At 30.7% G+C, this 16,145-nt stretch overlaps 3 protein-coding genes across 3 annotated transcripts; 2 read left to right on the forward strand and 1 right to left on the reverse strand.

The window, feature by feature from the left end:
* Nucleotides 1–2,433: 2,433 nt before the first annotated feature.
* Nucleotides 2,434–7,101, forward strand: LOC108343981 (mediator of RNA polymerase II transcription subunit 25). Its single transcript, XM_017582443.1, has 14 exons — nucleotides 2,434–2,534; nucleotides 3,300–3,327; nucleotides 3,622–3,682; nucleotides 4,230–4,360; nucleotides 4,431–4,631; nucleotides 4,720–4,785; nucleotides 4,961–5,168; nucleotides 5,264–5,589; nucleotides 5,761–5,814; nucleotides 5,965–5,993; nucleotides 6,164–6,238; nucleotides 6,326–6,416; nucleotides 6,655–6,741; nucleotides 6,857–7,101. The coding sequence occupies exons 1-14, from the start codon at nucleotides 2,434–2,436 to the stop codon at nucleotides 6,881–6,883; spliced, it is 1,485 nt and encodes a 494-aa protein (XP_017437932.1). The 3' UTR covers nucleotides 6,884–7,101.
* Nucleotides 7,102–7,925: 824 nt separating this feature from the next.
* LOC108344847 (nudix hydrolase 20, chloroplastic) lies at nucleotides 7,926–11,697 on the forward strand. Its single transcript, XM_017583360.2, has 9 exons — nucleotides 7,926–8,256; nucleotides 8,793–8,857; nucleotides 9,065–9,251; nucleotides 9,347–9,427; nucleotides 9,985–10,110; nucleotides 10,333–10,412; nucleotides 10,677–10,792; nucleotides 10,885–11,005; nucleotides 11,435–11,697. Exons 1-9 carry the CDS (start codon nucleotides 7,939–7,941, stop codon nucleotides 11,502–11,504), a joined length of 1,164 nt encoding a protein of 387 aa, XP_017438849.2. The 5' UTR covers nucleotides 7,926–7,938; the 3' UTR covers nucleotides 11,505–11,697.
* Nucleotides 11,698–11,907: 210 nt separating this feature from the next.
* On the reverse strand, nucleotides 11,908–14,880 carry LOC108345256 (strigolactone esterase D14). The gene is made up of 2 exons (XM_017583843.2): nucleotides 14,391–14,880; nucleotides 11,908–12,613 (listed from the first exon to the last, which is right to left on the reverse strand). The coding sequence occupies exons 1-2, from the start codon at nucleotides 14,795–14,797 to the stop codon at nucleotides 12,184–12,186; spliced, it is 837 nt and encodes a 278-aa protein (XP_017439332.1). The 5' UTR covers nucleotides 14,798–14,880; the 3' UTR covers nucleotides 11,908–12,183.
* Nucleotides 14,881–16,145: the final 1,265 nt, after the last annotated feature.

Genomic DNA, 16,145 nt, shown 5'->3' on the forward strand with positions numbered 1-16,145 from the left:
TTTTCCGCGGGTGATAATTTATTAAATATATAAGTTATTAAAATTATAGTTTAAAAATAAATAAAAATATAATAGAAAAAAAATTTTATTTAATAAAAAAATTATAAATTTGAATTGATTTAAAGTAGTTTATTTGAATTAAAGTTAACAAATGTATTTAAATGTATATTTATATGGTTAGAAAAAAATCCAGTATGACATGCCTATAACAATTTAACACGTGACACTTTTATATTTTAATAATAATGATATTTTTAAACTCACGTAAATAAAAATAATAATATAAAACAATTGATAAATCATAGTTTTAAATATAAAAATTAAATTACTAACTATCATCTTAAATCTTTGATTTAAACAAATAAGCTGACTCATAATTCCCATGCTTTTATTACATTTCTAAATTTATTTTATAAATTTATGTGATAATAATAATATAAATTTCTTAAACCTTTTACAATTCATTACAATAATAACAAATTTTTACAAAAGTTTATACTCTACTCTTTCTAAAAGTTATTCATATTTAAATTATTTCTTTATTTTGTTGCTTCTCTAAAATCAAACTAAAATTAATTTCAACATTTTTAATCAATTGATTTAATAATTTCTCATGAAACCATCATTTTCCATCATGAAATCCCATGATGACAAAGCCCTTGAATTGTGCTACCACCATCGTCGAGCTACTTACAACCACAAATAGACTTGAAAATTCAAACATAAAGAAACCCTAACCACTGTCGCGTCTCCTATCTGCGATTTAACTTGCAAAAAACCACAAAATGTAGAAAATCACAATGTCCAAAACGCAGAAAATCCAAATCGCTTAAATTGAACAATCCAGAAATAGAAAAATTGTCACGTCAATTGGACTGATGTTGTCATGTAATGCAAAACTGGATAGGTCTTCAATATTGTCTAAGGTGGACATTACGTCGTTAGCGTTTTTAACGCTATCAGCAAAAAGGACGAACTTGAACCATTTTTACAAAATATAGGACACCAAAATTGGTATTAAGCCTAAACAAAAAAAAATACAAGTATTTTATTAAAATGGTTTTGAAAAATTGAAGCAATGAAATCATCTTGGCGTTAAATTGACTAAAAGACATTAAAAAATATTGACATGCTTATATGAATTTTTTAAATGATGTGACATGTTGATATGAAATTTCGTTTTTTTTAAATAAAAATTTTAATAAAAAATTTGAGAAATAGCTTAAACCCTAATTAACACTTCCTACATTGCGCCGCCCAACCACCATGCTCATCCTGAAGGTTCAATCACCATTGTTTGACTTCACTTCTTTGATGGTGGTCGTCATCTGCTTTGTTCAGGTCGATCAGTTCCGTAGTGTTTCAATGTTGTTCATGGCTACTATGTCTCTTTATGTCGTTTTCTTTTGCAGTCGACATTATTGGGGTTCAAGACCACCACACTTTTTGGTGCAATCTATTTCTGGTGCGATTTTGTTACTTTGCCAATATCGTCGTCGTCATCGGATTTTTGTCATCTGCAATCACCATGAACCCACAACTTTCACTGTTATTGAAGCTCATAGCATCTTGTGGAAGCACTAGTGCAGCTATGTGATGTCGCAACTTAGAGATTAACCTCACACCAAACCTTCTTCTTGTCCTTTCTCAATTGATTTTAAAAATTTTTAGTTGTTATTCTATTCTCTGTCATTAGGTTATACAAATTCAGAAAGAACGATGAAGGAAGAATACCACCATAAGAGAACCAATATTAACGTCCACAAATCTATATATCTTTCATGACAATAGAGAAAACAAAAACAGAATGAAATTGAAGATTTTTTATTTTAGAGTTTTGTACGAAAATTGGAAATTTTCATTTGTTTGGCCATTTTCGAACCTCATGATACACACGTGAAGAATGTAGGGGTTTCAGTCAAGTGATTAAGATTGAGGAACAATGAAGAAAAGATGAAAGAAGAAAAACAACAAACAACAAATTAGGGCTTCAATGAAATTTTCCACAATTTTCCTTTTTAAAATTGTGAAATTCCACGCCGAAAACATTATTTAAAATAGCCACGTCAACATATTTTTAATGTAAATTAATTTAACGGTAAGACCACGTTACTTCAATTTTTCAAATATAGAGACTCAATTGAGAGAAAAAAATAATACTGATTTGATATTTAAAAAAAATTAGGATTTCAGAAATGATTAAACCTATTAAAATTAATTATATTTTCCAAAATTAATTTTAAAATGCATGCAATAAAAAGAATGGAGTATTTGTCCGTATCTGTCATCCATAAATAATGAAATGACAAAAGTCAATGCAATATGTTAATGAGGGTGGAGACCACAACTATAGCTTTATAAACAACCAAGTAGTGCTTCATCTTTTTCATTCTCACCTTCATTTTTGTTCTTTAAGCTTTCATTTCTACAAAAATGGCACCTAAGAAATGGTTAAACATACTTGTAGATGGCAGCTCAGCCTTGGGTCCATACTGGCCCAACATTGTTTCAGAATATCTCGAGAAAATTGTCAGGTATGGAAATTTTTGCTACTTAAGATTTTCTTTTTTAGGTAGTTTTTTTCTTATAATTTTACTCTTTTACGATGTTATTTTAAATTAGAATAATTTCATTTTTTTAAAGTCATAGTTAATTTAAATTTTATTATTTTTTAAATTAAATTATTTCATCATTTTATCATTTTAAATCATAATTTTTTTAATTTTTTTAAAATTAAATCAATTTATAATAATAAAGGTAAACACACCACATATATTTTCACTAATATATATAAAAATTATAATTTGTATCACATTATATATATATATATATATATAATTAGATGACATGTAACAAGATGATATTATTAAAATTTATTATCTTTTTCCTGACATTTAAGGATAAAAATAAAAATAAATTATTTTATGGTGTACATTAATACATATTCTCTAATAAATGTCACTAATTAATAAAGTTTATTAAAAATTAAAAAACAAAAACAAAAAACTATAAAAGCAAATGTCTAAAGTGTCCTTAATTTGAGCTGGAAAAAGGTGGCAGAATTTATTTTCTTCATTGTATTTTATATTGTTGTATAATGCTATATTTTTATGCTTTGTGCATTTTTATTCATTCATGTTGTATTTCGTCCACCATTTCTTTATATATAAAAGTGAACTAGCTAGCTTTGTTTTATGAATGAAAGCATCAATTGTTTTAGTGTAAGAATAAAATATTTGAATTTGTAACCACAATTATGCTAAATGAATTATTAATCGCCTTGCTTATTGATTGTGCAGGACCTTCTTTTACAACTCAATAGAAGAGGTATATTTTATAATATTTTCTATAATTTTAATTTTTAATGTAATTTGGTATCTTTTCTAAACTTATACAACTTACAGAAATTTATTAATTTCAAAACCAAAACTATTTTGACAACCTTAAATATAAAATTACAAACATTACAAATTTTCTCAAAAATACTTCTGTAGTACATATCTTCGAATCAAATTCGTATTTGTTTAGAATATTTTAATACATTTTTGTTTGCAAATTTTGTGTAGTTTCCAAATCTACAATTTATGTGTTTTTTCCTTACTATGCATCATTTTTTCACAGGAAGCTAATGAAGCACCATGTGAGTTGGGTCTAGTCATGTATAATTCCAACTCCAATACAGGTATTTCATTTTTGTTTACATTTTTTTTACTAAGACATGCTTTTTTATTGAAAATTTATAACAATTCTGTAATAATTTTTTAAGTTCACTTCTCCTATTTCTTTATATGCACATTTTTGATAACCTTCATTGACAAATTTTATTATAAAATGATTAAAACCTCAAATAAATGGTAAAAACTTTAATATTTATTTTATGGATTAAAACTATCAATAAATAGTTAAAAAGTTTTATTATTGGCAGACTTGTTATCAACAAAAAATATTCATCAATTAAAATTCTAGAGTGTTAGTTACTAATAAATTTTATCAAGATATTCAATATCAACAATTATTTAAAATTTATTGATATTTTTCATCGATAAACTCATTTTATCAAATGAATTTTTATCAGGTGGCAAAATTTTGTCAATAAATACAAAATTTCCTATAACAAAAAAACCTATTTCTGAAACATAATTCCTTCTCAGAAAAGGCCTATTCCATAACAAAATAGTAGTTTTGAAGCAAAAACCATAAATTTGATTAATATATCATTATGTGTGCAGGGTTGGACGTCCAATATATTCATTGGACAAGAGATGTGAATTATTTTTTAGACATTTTATCATGCTTAGCTTTTAATGGAGATAATCTAAACCAACATGCTATGGTGGAAGGCCTTGCAAAGGCCCTAATGGTATGTAGATGTCAACACACACTTCCTGTTCTCTTTATTCCAGTTTTAATTTTACTATTGCATATAACAGATGTTTCCAAGGCCTTCTAATGTAATGACAGCACAAGAGTACTATAATGGAGAAAGACATTGTGTTGTTGTAGCAGCAAGAGATCCATTTCCTACGAGAATGTTGGTCTCTGTACCTGAGATTACTAAAGAAGGAATCATTGGGACAAATTTACATTATGTAAATGCTGATTTTTACGAGGTGGCAGAAATGTTTGGTCCGGTAATGTCTTGGAACTATGTTCTTTCATTATTTTTTTCCCATGTTAGCCTTCTGTTCATACTCACTGTACTCATGTTACAACTCTCAGTTAGCAGTGTCCCTATCAATAATATCTCCAATTCAACACCCAATTTTTGAAGTGATATTCAACGTGGTAAAAGTTCATCTCTCTAATCTCCTTCTACATGATATGAAAATGTGTTAATTTAGGATAATGAATTTACCAGTGTTTCTACTTATATACTAGTCATCTTTTTCACGTTTTATATGAATATGAAACTCAAACTCATTTTGAATTCTAAAATAGCTATTTTTTTCTTCTTTTGTAGGCAAATGATGGTTCTATAGTATCAACCAGTCCCATATGCAGTACTAGAATGGATCAATTTACTGTTTTACTGTCAAGAAAATTTAAAGAGGCACATGATGCCTTTCGAGGGAAAAGGATAATGGATCCAAGCACAGAAGAATGGATAGAATCAATGAAGAGAACAAATAACACTCGATTTCCCATAAACTTTGCTAACCACTGTCAAGGTTGTCTCTCTTTCTATGTTGTGTGTATTTGCAATATCTGGCAAGTTATTTTTTTCCCAAATGGTTGAACCAATGAATTTGACATTGAATTCCAGCAATGGTATCCACAACACCAACTTTGACAGCAGGAGAGGGGTCTTCAAAAGGAGTGGTTATGGAAGAAAGAGACAACATGGGTGTTCTTGGAGGCATGTCAATGTTGCCTGGTTCAACTGGAAATTCATTGAATGTTCAACCATATGCTACTAACAATGGTGGTGGTGGTGGTGGTGGTCACCAACATTTTCAATTTGGTAGATCTGCAGTGGGATCAAGCACTAGGGCTCCTCCTGCATCTGCAACACCTCAATTTAATCACACTAATACTTTGCCTTTCTCACCATCTTTTACAAACTTTCAACCCTACGTGCATGCATGGGAGGTAAGCTTATATCAGCTTCATCATTCAACATTAGACCATCATATATAATTTCATATCCCTCTGTTATTCTCATTCCTTTTTTCCCTAATAGTAGACTTACTTAATAGGGAAATTTATATCATTTTCAGAAAATGATTGACTTACAATTCTCTTTCTCTTATGCATCTCTAGGGATGTTTGGTTGGAAATATTCACAATAATCGCTCCTCCATTCTTATAGCAAAGGTACGATAGAATCAATGAATCTTTATATACCTTCAACATCTACTTTTGTTAAATGGGATTATAAGTGATCTATGTTCTACTTTTTTAGCACTAACATTCTAATAATTGTGTCAATTTGCTAAATAACTGATATTTCTACTTATGAAACAGGCTCTCAAAAGAGAAACATCGCCTTTAACGTAAGTGTATCTTCCTTATATTCTTAGTTCTATTTTTTTTTTAAAAACTTTACAATTAGATTTTCGTAATCAAAATATAACTAGCAACGATTGAAATTTATTTTTCTACATTAATAAATACATGTATAATTAATATCAGAAGCATAATAATTTATTTATTTTCATTGCAGGCTCACTGAGAATTGGTCTAGTAGGCTAGAGATTATCCTCTATTTATCAGAGAAAGCTGTATCCCATACAATAAAGTAATTTGAAGCCACAATGCTATTGCTACTCTTTAAAATACTTTTGTGAAAAAATCTTACATATACTTCAATTACATTTAAATGCAGTATTTATAGTGAGCCTGTAGATTATGTGTTCTTCAGTATAATGCAATTCAACAATCTTGACTTATACGAACATCTGAAGAACAAAAAACTGGTTAGTCATCTATACTCATAACAATAACGTAGAAAAAACATGTTATTTATCAATTTACATCTTTATTCCAGAAACATTAATTGTAGTTTGAATCTTAATGAAAAAAAATGATAAATTACTTCTGATTAGGGCATAAGTACTCTATCTAAGTCTAAAGGAAAAATGATCCATCTTCTGCAACGTTTTTTCCTCTTAGAAAGTGCAACAATCTATTCTAAATTTGAGTATCTTTGTGCAGTGTGCGAAAATTCGTCTCCCTTCTCAAACTTTGATCTTATCTGCAACTGAAAGCAAAGACCACTACATAGGAACAATTTTCCTTGGGGTGAGTTTAACATGAATAGTGTTTCACATCATTGTTTTCCTTTTAAGTTTTTGTCTAAGCATGTAATCATCAACATGCTGAAATTTCTTGTGCCTTTGTAAATACTTGATGACAGGAAACCATATTTGTTGAACCTATCTAAGCATGCATGTGATTCTCTGAAGAGAAGATAGAAGAAGAAGATCATGTTGTGGGAACAAGAAGAACATAATCAAACACCATGCTTCTCTTCACTGCCCTAGTTTTCATAGAAGACAGCTTAGTATTGAATCTGTCATGAATAAGATATCAATTTTTTGTTTTTATGGTTTCACATGTAACTTTCAGATGTTTTGCAAACTAATGATTCAGAACTTTGAAGTGTTTCCCAACTAAAATAAGATAAGTATTTAAGTTGTTGAATTTCAATTATCAATTCTTGTTTTAATCGTTATTTTTAATTCAATTGCTTACTCAAAAAATAAAATAAAATTATGTCACTGTTTTTTTAATCAATAAAAGAATCAGATATTTTCTGTTCCTATTATATTTCACTTTATAGTTTTTACTATACTAAAAAATCTTATCCAAAAATGCAGGTTTTACAACTGCATCAAACTACCATTTAAATGACGAAACAGTTGTGCAAATTTTAATCAATAAATTACATTTTTTTTTCTAAAATTACCCTTAAATCCCATTTTTAAAAATCCTACACAAATCTCCTTTTCATTTTAAAAATATTACATTATCATTCATTTTTACATTACATATACATCTCAGTAAATTTTGAAAGCTTTACATTTATATAAATAAATAAGGACATCATTATAAAAAATATTATATTATAATTTTCTTTTACTTTACACATACATTCTCTTGTTTAGAAAAGTGATATATACTTACATTATATAAATAAACCATTATAATGATGTAAGAAAGCAGAAGAGGTAAGCATTATTTGAAGAAAAAAATAGAGATAATAAGTTTTCATGATATTTAATCCTAATCAATCAACTCCTTTATTAAAAGATACATATGAACACATAAAAAAAAACTAAATATATAGTTTTTTCTTGTTTTGATCAGTAATATATTAGTACCTCATTAATCATTATATGAGAGAGAGTTGATAATATCTGGCCCATAAAAAGTGGGCCTGAGACAAACAAGGCCTAAATTGCACACACAAAAAACAGTGTCCACCCTCCTTTGTTCATGACACGACACAGATACCTTAACTTTGTTCTGTTGAACAAACCAGAGACAGCAATGGGAACGGTTTGCTGCATCAGCAAATTTGCTACTTTGAACTACGTCAGATCACGACCCTTCTCTTCATTCCTTCCCTCTCACCCTTTTCCCTCCACAACTTCCACCAACTTCAGCTTGGCCTCGTCTTTTTCTTCTTCTGTCACATTATCGTTCACATGGAACGATGCCATTGGCATATCTGAATCTCAAACCGACACACAAGACCGCTCTCGCTATCTCCAAGGCTTCTTCAACAAAGTTCAACTATGCAATCGTGGTTCTGTAAGCTCTTTGCACCGTTCTCTTTGCTTCCTTGGAAAACACAAACACTGAATGAATGAAGCAAATTTCATACATAGAGACACCCAATTGTGTGTTCGTTGGTCATAACCTCTTTTTTACCGTAAATTTATTTTCTTTTCGGTTTTTGAATTATGGGTCTGGCTAATTTTAAGTTTGTTGGTGGGTGAGCCCTTGCGAAATTGGTTTGAGTGCTATTGAATTGCGATATTGTTTTTTAACGGAATTGGTTTTAGACTGAAGCATTGTGTTATTACTAAAATGTAGTGTTAATTGTTTTATAACTGAAAATCAATTCTGGACCCTACATGAGACCAAATATATGAAAAGTTATATAAATTCATGATAGTCGGTATCTTAACATGATTTTATGAGTTGAAGTGAAACCAAGCAGGCACTAGATTATAGGATACACTTGTTTTTATTTCTGTCTATTCAACTTCATTGGTGCAGTGTCTGGCTCTATCAGAATTGAGTTTAATCATAGTCTTTGTTGTTGACATTGAACTTGCTTATAGGAAAAACAATCTGAGTTCCTTCCGTTTGTGGTCGAGGACCACATTGTTGGATTCATTCACAATGGGTAAGTTTAATTCAATTCTATCCTCTTTTTTTTCCTTTTAATTTTTGTGTCATCTATTGCATAGTTATTTGTGAATATCTCATTGATTAATCTTGTTTGGTCCTGACTGATCCATGTAGCCGATCTCACCTTATGGGATAAGGCTTCATGTCGTTGTTGTTGTTCTGATTAATTTTCATGACATGAATTGCTGCGCCTGCACCTCAGATTTGTGGAGCATTTGAGGGGCTTTGGCGATGTGTTTGTCTTCCCCAAAGAAAAATTCAATGGAGGCCCCAATGGTGACTTTGTTTCTTTGCATCCAATGCTGAAGACAGCTGATGAAAGAACCAGTGCAGTTGGATATGTAGTACAGCAGTTGGGAGAGGAGCGGATTCCAGGTATACGGAATGAGGTATAAAAATCCGTAGAATGTTATATTTTGTCATTCTTTTGTGCCTTCCTAATGCCCGGGTATCTAACCTATGTTTCTTGTCCATGTTTTACCAGCTTTACCCTGTGACATCATCCTTTGGTGCACCCATTTTCTTTTCATTGGAGCGTGCAGCAGCTCCTTATTTCGGCATAAAGGTGCAAAGGAGATTTTTCTTGCTACTGGTTTTCTGTACTTTTTGTAGTTACTGCAAATGTTAGAAGCCATATATTCAGCTGGTGTATACTGTGAATTCTGCCCTGGCCTTGTGCTGTTATCATAGATAGGCCTGTTATTTCTACTCTTCTAAGCATGTTTAACACAATTGATCATCTTCGAAGAAAACTGATTTCCTCCGCATTGGAGGTTTGTGAACTATTTTTTGCCAAATAGATTTCATGTGAAAAACTTTTAAACAAACAGGATTATAATTCATTGCTAAATTGTAATTGAAAATTGAACTTCCGTTAGTTTGTGGAATTGAATGTTACCACATTGCGATCTTGTGTTGGCATCATTCTGAAATTACTTGGTGATCTGTGTTCAAGCAAATTTGGGGCAACTACTAAATATTTGTTTTTCAAAAGCCTTTCTGATTGATAATTCGGTATACATCCTGAAGCTCTTGTTCAAAACTTTTCGTCCTTAACCTGTCCTTTTATATCTTAATTCCAAAGCTCTTGTTTTAACCCTTTTTTTTCTCTTCAAAGATTAGGCTTATGGAGTCCATATGAATGGCTATGTTGAGGTGGATGGGCAGAAGCACCTTTGGATAGGAAAGAGAAGTGACACAAAACAGACATATCCTGGAATGCTTGATCATCTAGTTGCAGGAGGACTGGTTTGTAGTTTCGTTTTTCTCTGTTCTGAGCTTAAACATTCTCCCCAACATCACTATTACCTTTTGGGTGAATCATTTTTCCGCTGGTTAGGAACTGAAAAGTTTTAGCAAAGTGTAGCCACTGAATAAGCAAATCAATGTACAAGATCCATTTACTATTAAATGTTTCCTTTAGTTCAATATATTATCATCAAGTTTCTTATTTAATTGCTACTGTCACAGCCACACGGCATTGACTGTCAGGAGAATGTCATAAAGGAATGTGAAGAGGAAGCAGGAATACCTAGATCTCTCTCTGTCAAGTAAGCAACTAACCTCATTCTAAACTTTTCTCCTTCCTCCTATATTCCTCTAGTGCATGAATTTTGATTTGCCTTTGGAATGGTGGGTTAACTGATTTTTGGTTTGCCTTTGGGATGGTCGGTTAACTGATTTGTTTTTTTCTTCCTATACTCTTTAATGAGGTGTGTGTACTACTTTACTCTATACAGTCATTAGCCAAAATGAAAGATTTCAAATTAGTACACTTTCTCTCTGTCTGATTCTTTTTATTGTTGCTTCCACAGAGCCATACCTGTAGGGGCTGTTTCATATATGGACATTGATGGGTATAGATACAAGAGAGATGTCCTATTCTGTTATGATCTAAAACTTCCAAAAGATTTCATACCTAATAATGAAGGTAAGCCTTACATGTCCTTCAATTTTACTGCTGTTTGTTTTGCTCTATCGCTGCCCTTCTCACCTTTTTGTGGTCTAATTAATAAATATCAGATGGAGAAGTTGATAGCTTCAAGTTGATCCCTGTTAGGCAAGTTGCAGAAGTCATACGTAAGACACAGTTTTTCAAGACAAATTGCTCGCTCGTAATCATTGACTTCCTGTTTCGACACGGGTATTTGTCAACATCTTTCCTACCTTTTTTTTCATGTATGCTATTGTAAACTTTTAATTGGAAGGGAAATATTAAACGGCCTTTCTGCATTAAAATCCTAACATGCATCTAAAATGGCGATGTGATCATTGTTCTATTCTGGGAACCATAGGTGTTGCATTTGATTGTAACACTTTTGGTTGTGTGTTACTGTGGCCTCTGGATACTCAAACTTGATTCACTATCGTTTCCAAAATTTATGGACCTTTGGTAGAGTATACATAATAGATTTTGGAATTTTTGAGGCTTTGTGAATATAAACTATGAAATCATGTATTGCAAACATACAAAGTAACGAAAGTGAAATTTCTTTAGCAATAGTTCTCTTAAATGGTTATTCTTGGGATGGTTCCAGTGAAAACTTTATGATTATTTGTTCTTATATTGCAGATACATCACTCCTGAATATCATGGATATTTGGATCTCCTCCGTAGCTTAAGAATAGGAGATTGTTCCTGACACAAAGCATCGTGACTATTCACTGTGTCATGCATTGATGTTTGTTGTTCAAACTTCATAATGGTTAATTCAATATTATGTTAGAAACTGTGGGATTGGACTTTTCCAGTATGCAGTCTTCAACTTGGATAATCTTACTGTACTTCTGATTTTTGCAATAATTGGTGAGTAAGCATTAAATATGTTCAAAGAATTATTCCATGCAAAATCTGACATTCAGATTTCATAAAGTCAAAATTGCGGCTGTTTGTTTTCCTTGTTGCAACCACTTAAAATGAAGAAAGAAAAATGGTCCAGATCCATGTCTCGAAGATGAACTTGACCAATGGATAAAATAAGATTCGTGTCAACACACTTTATTTGCCAGCATACCTATATCAGAAAGAGATTCAAAAAAAGTACATTTCCACAAAGCTGATTCACATTATTATTTCAAGAGTACAATGAATTAAGTAACACGTACCACACTTTGTCCAGATCAAAACACCATATAAACCTCACACAAACTACACGTGTGTTTGGAACCACGTCTGGTGTGCGTTCACTTCAACACAAAATCTAGTCACTTCAGTATTAGCGTGGGTTGTGAACGTAGTTCCAACCAAACATGTACATCAACCTATATAAATGAAATCAGAAACAAGTATAACTAAGATGACAAAATGATGGAGATTGAGAATTACAAGCCAATAACACCCTTCAGCACATCAACTAGCTGAGGGCATGCAGTCATCTGAGGAAAATGCCCTTTAGCTTCCAAAGCCTCCAATGTAACTTTTCCTTTAATTTTTCTCTGCATGTATAGTGCTACATTGAATGGAACAATAATGTCACTAGTGGTCTGAATGATGGTGCATGGAGTTTCAATTTTCTCAAGTATATCTCTGTAATCACTGTAGAACACAGTCTTGGCTAAGGATACTGCCACATCAGCTCTCATTCTTCCCAGGAACTCTCTGAATTTGTTAACAGATGGCTCATCATTTGGGTCCACTGCCAGTAAGGAGAAGGCAATAACCCAGTTGTCATAGTTGGACTCCATGTTCTGCAAAAACTGCTCAACATCTGAGCTAGTAAAGCCACCCTCATAGTCATCAGTATTAAGATACCTGTATGTCATAGCAAGAAGTTAGAGGGACTTACCTTAAGATGTCTTGGGTTTGAGTTCGTCAAAAAGATGATTTTTTCAATCTTAGCAATGCTATTAAAAGCTTAAAATACTGTTATAACTCTTAAAAACATATATAATGAAAGTTTATTAAAGATAAAATCAAATTGCATACAAATCTCATCTTTGTAGGTTAAAGTTCACTTTTTTAATCGGAAGAAAGATTTTTCCTTCTTTTGTTTGGTATATTTTTAAAGGTGAAAAGAGAAAAATCGATATTTTAGGACCTGTTTGGTTTAGTATACGTATTTTGGTCTGACAGTTCTAAGATTGATATGAACACACATCTTAATCACTTCACCTCTTTAAATTGTACATATCTTTCTACCTTTTATTTTATATAACTCTTTACTTTAGAGGAATCAAAATTAAAAATTGTCAAAATGGTGAGAGAATATCTTTTTAACTGAAATTGACATGGCCGGCAAATCGGTGGTTCAAATTTGAAAAGGGCTAAGGAGCAATCTTCCAAATCTAATTTTATAAGATGTGGAGATAATTGAAGTCAGCAAAGTGGGAAGAGAAAGTGAAGTTTTGTCTTTTTGAGTTAGTTCAGAGCTTTCTGTTTATTCTATTAACAATTTTTATGGATGAAAACAAGGTTGTTTCATCAAACACACCACGCTGAAAAAGGTGATACCACAAGATTACAAAAAAAATTCGAATCCCTCCCCCAATTCCGTATACACCACATGTTTGGTTGGTTCATCTTTTTTTTTTCTATAATCCTGTAACTGGTTGGCTCTTTTTAATACTGAAATTTAAATTATTGTTTATTTGGGCTATGATATATCCTTATCTTTTACACAGTCGAAGATTGCAAGTTGTCCAAATTATTATGTGTGTTGTTCTGTGAGTACTGCTGATTATTGTTTTTTTTTTTCTCACAAATATAGATTCCTACAGACAGTGGAAAGTCCTAGAAAAATTCTGGAACCAAACCATTAAACTTTGTGTAGGGTTCCCTTAAGACAAAGAGACAGCAGAAAAAAACAGCACATATGACTCAAGCCTAACTCAAACAACATAGTGAGCATTGGATTATGAGACAAATACTAAGAAAAATTGACAGTGGGGAATAAAAGAGAGGAAAGTTATATTTGTAAAATAAATTTTAAACAATGAAGGAGAGATGAGAAAGAAAAATGAGTGACATGTGAGAAAGAATATGGATTGTAAAATAATGAATTACACAATAGTAAAAGTGATAGAAGTGTAAAATAAATACCAGGATTATTGATTTAAAAATAAAAATATTGTTAGAAATATATTTACTAGTTCAAACAAAAACTGTTAATAATTTAAAATGTTTAATAAATATAAAATATATGTAATAGTTTTCAATCTAAAAACACCTGTAAGTGGTATTGTCCATGATTAATGCAAAAGAGAGAAGGACTTGAAAAATATTCCAGAAAACTTACAAGTTCAACTTATTTTCTGCAAAAGGAGAAGTTAAACAGCTGATATAAGAATTCAAGTGGCATCTACTGGATCATAAGATTTAAACTTCAACCTCAGTATGATGAATGTAAGAAAATAAGAGGAAGAAGTTTAATCAAATAAAATGACAGAAAGTCAAGTTATTTATTAATCTTAAAAGAACATAAGGATAAGCAGACACTGAAATGTTTAGTACAAGAGTTTATGGAACACAGAACAAAGATACATGGGAGAAAAACAAAAAAAGAAGAAGAGGTAAAAGAAAAAAAGATCACCTGGGAGAAGCACCAAGGAGAATAAGCCTTTTGAAGAGGTCAGGCCTGGCGATGGAGGCTATGCAGCCAATCATGCCAGACATGGAATGACCAACAAAGGTGATAGCTTTGAGGTCCATCTGATCCATGAGAGTGACCAACACATCAGCAAAAGCTTCCATGGAGGAATACTTCAAAGGGTCATAGAGGGTTGGATCCACAGTTCCAGAAAAGGGCCAATCAAACAGCACAACCTTGTAGTGTTCAACAAGGAAGGGAGTGATCTTGTCCCAGACAGACTGGTCTGTTCCAAAACCATGAGCAAGGACTATGGTCTCAGTGCCTAATCCGATGCTTCTGGCATTCAAGGCAGTAGAAAGCCACTTTTTTTCTAACATCTTTGGGTTATTATGAAGTTTGGGTTCCATAAGAAGCAAAATTAGCAGGGAGAAAAGTAGTGGAAGATCAGAATGTGTGGTTTCTGTCCTCCATTTTGGTGTGTCTGGCCATATTTATAGCCATATGAGAAATGCTTTTCTCTTTCTTTTCTTTTCTATTGGTCAAAATAAAAACATGTAGAAGAACTGTAAGATGGTAGTTGTAAAGGTGCAATTCGCCAAATCGTGTGCCACCATTTGATCTCAGCTCATATGATCCTGAGCTTTACCTGTCTTTTTGGTTTGTTCGATGAATTTTTTTACCTCGAATATGTTAGCATATGTTTTTAATTCGTAAATCTCAAACCTTAATTTGAATTAGTTATTTTCTAAAACTTGATATATTTTAATTTTTAATTTTAAAAAAATAGACATAATTCTTTTAATTGAAGTAGTTTTTACATAACTAAAATATTTCAAATATAATAAATAACTCAAATATTAATTTTAAATTACACTTAATACATTAAACAAATTTAATATAATTAAATTAAAATGATTATATATATTTATTTTTAAAATTTAATGATGAAATTACATCAAAAGTTTAGATAAAAACAAATTTCAATTTCACAATAAAATTTATAAACTAAAAATATATTTAACTTTTTTACATTTAAAATAATTATAAATATGTTATTTAGTGAAATAATGTTATTCTCTCAATAAATATATTATAAATATTCATATTATTTGTAGATGAAAAAAAAGTAAAAGACGTAACTATTTTTAGTTATAGGAAATACTTTATGTCTATATATATATTTCACACATTTGAAAGAGAAGTTCTAAAAAGCATGTAACTAAAAATTTGATGGATTTAGTTTAGTTTTACATTTTTTTTAAGTATATTTTATTTTATTTGAGTATATTTCTATTTTATAATAGTCAAATTCTAGAATTTTAATAGTATAGAATTTGGAAGTGGTAGTATCTCTTTGTATTTAATAAATAAAGTTGTTAATATTATTATTGCAAAAATATAAAATTATATGGTTTTCATAAAGTTGACATATAAAAAGTAGTGAAACTTTTGTATAAGTGAAAAATATCATATTTTCTACACGGATTTACTTTTGGTATCACTCCAAAAGATCTCTTATTAAATGATGTATTTTATGTGTATATAAATCTATATGCATTTCATATTTTATCCTATGTGTTCAACACTGTGTTAATGCAACTAAAAAATCACTTTCTTATATGTTGTCATAGCACTGTTACAATCAAAAGTTTATTTATTTTTAAAGAAAATCACTTTCTTATATGTTGTCATAGCACTGTTACAATCAAAAGTTTATTTATTTTTAAAGTAATAATATAATGATATATTTTTACA

The sequence above is a fragment of the Vigna angularis genome, chromosome 8 (genome assembly GCF_016808095.1).
Source record: "Vigna angularis cultivar LongXiaoDou No.4 chromosome 8, ASM1680809v1, whole genome shotgun sequence".
In the NCBI taxonomy this organism is placed as follows: Eukaryota; Viridiplantae; Streptophyta; class Magnoliopsida; order Fabales; family Fabaceae; genus Vigna; species Vigna angularis.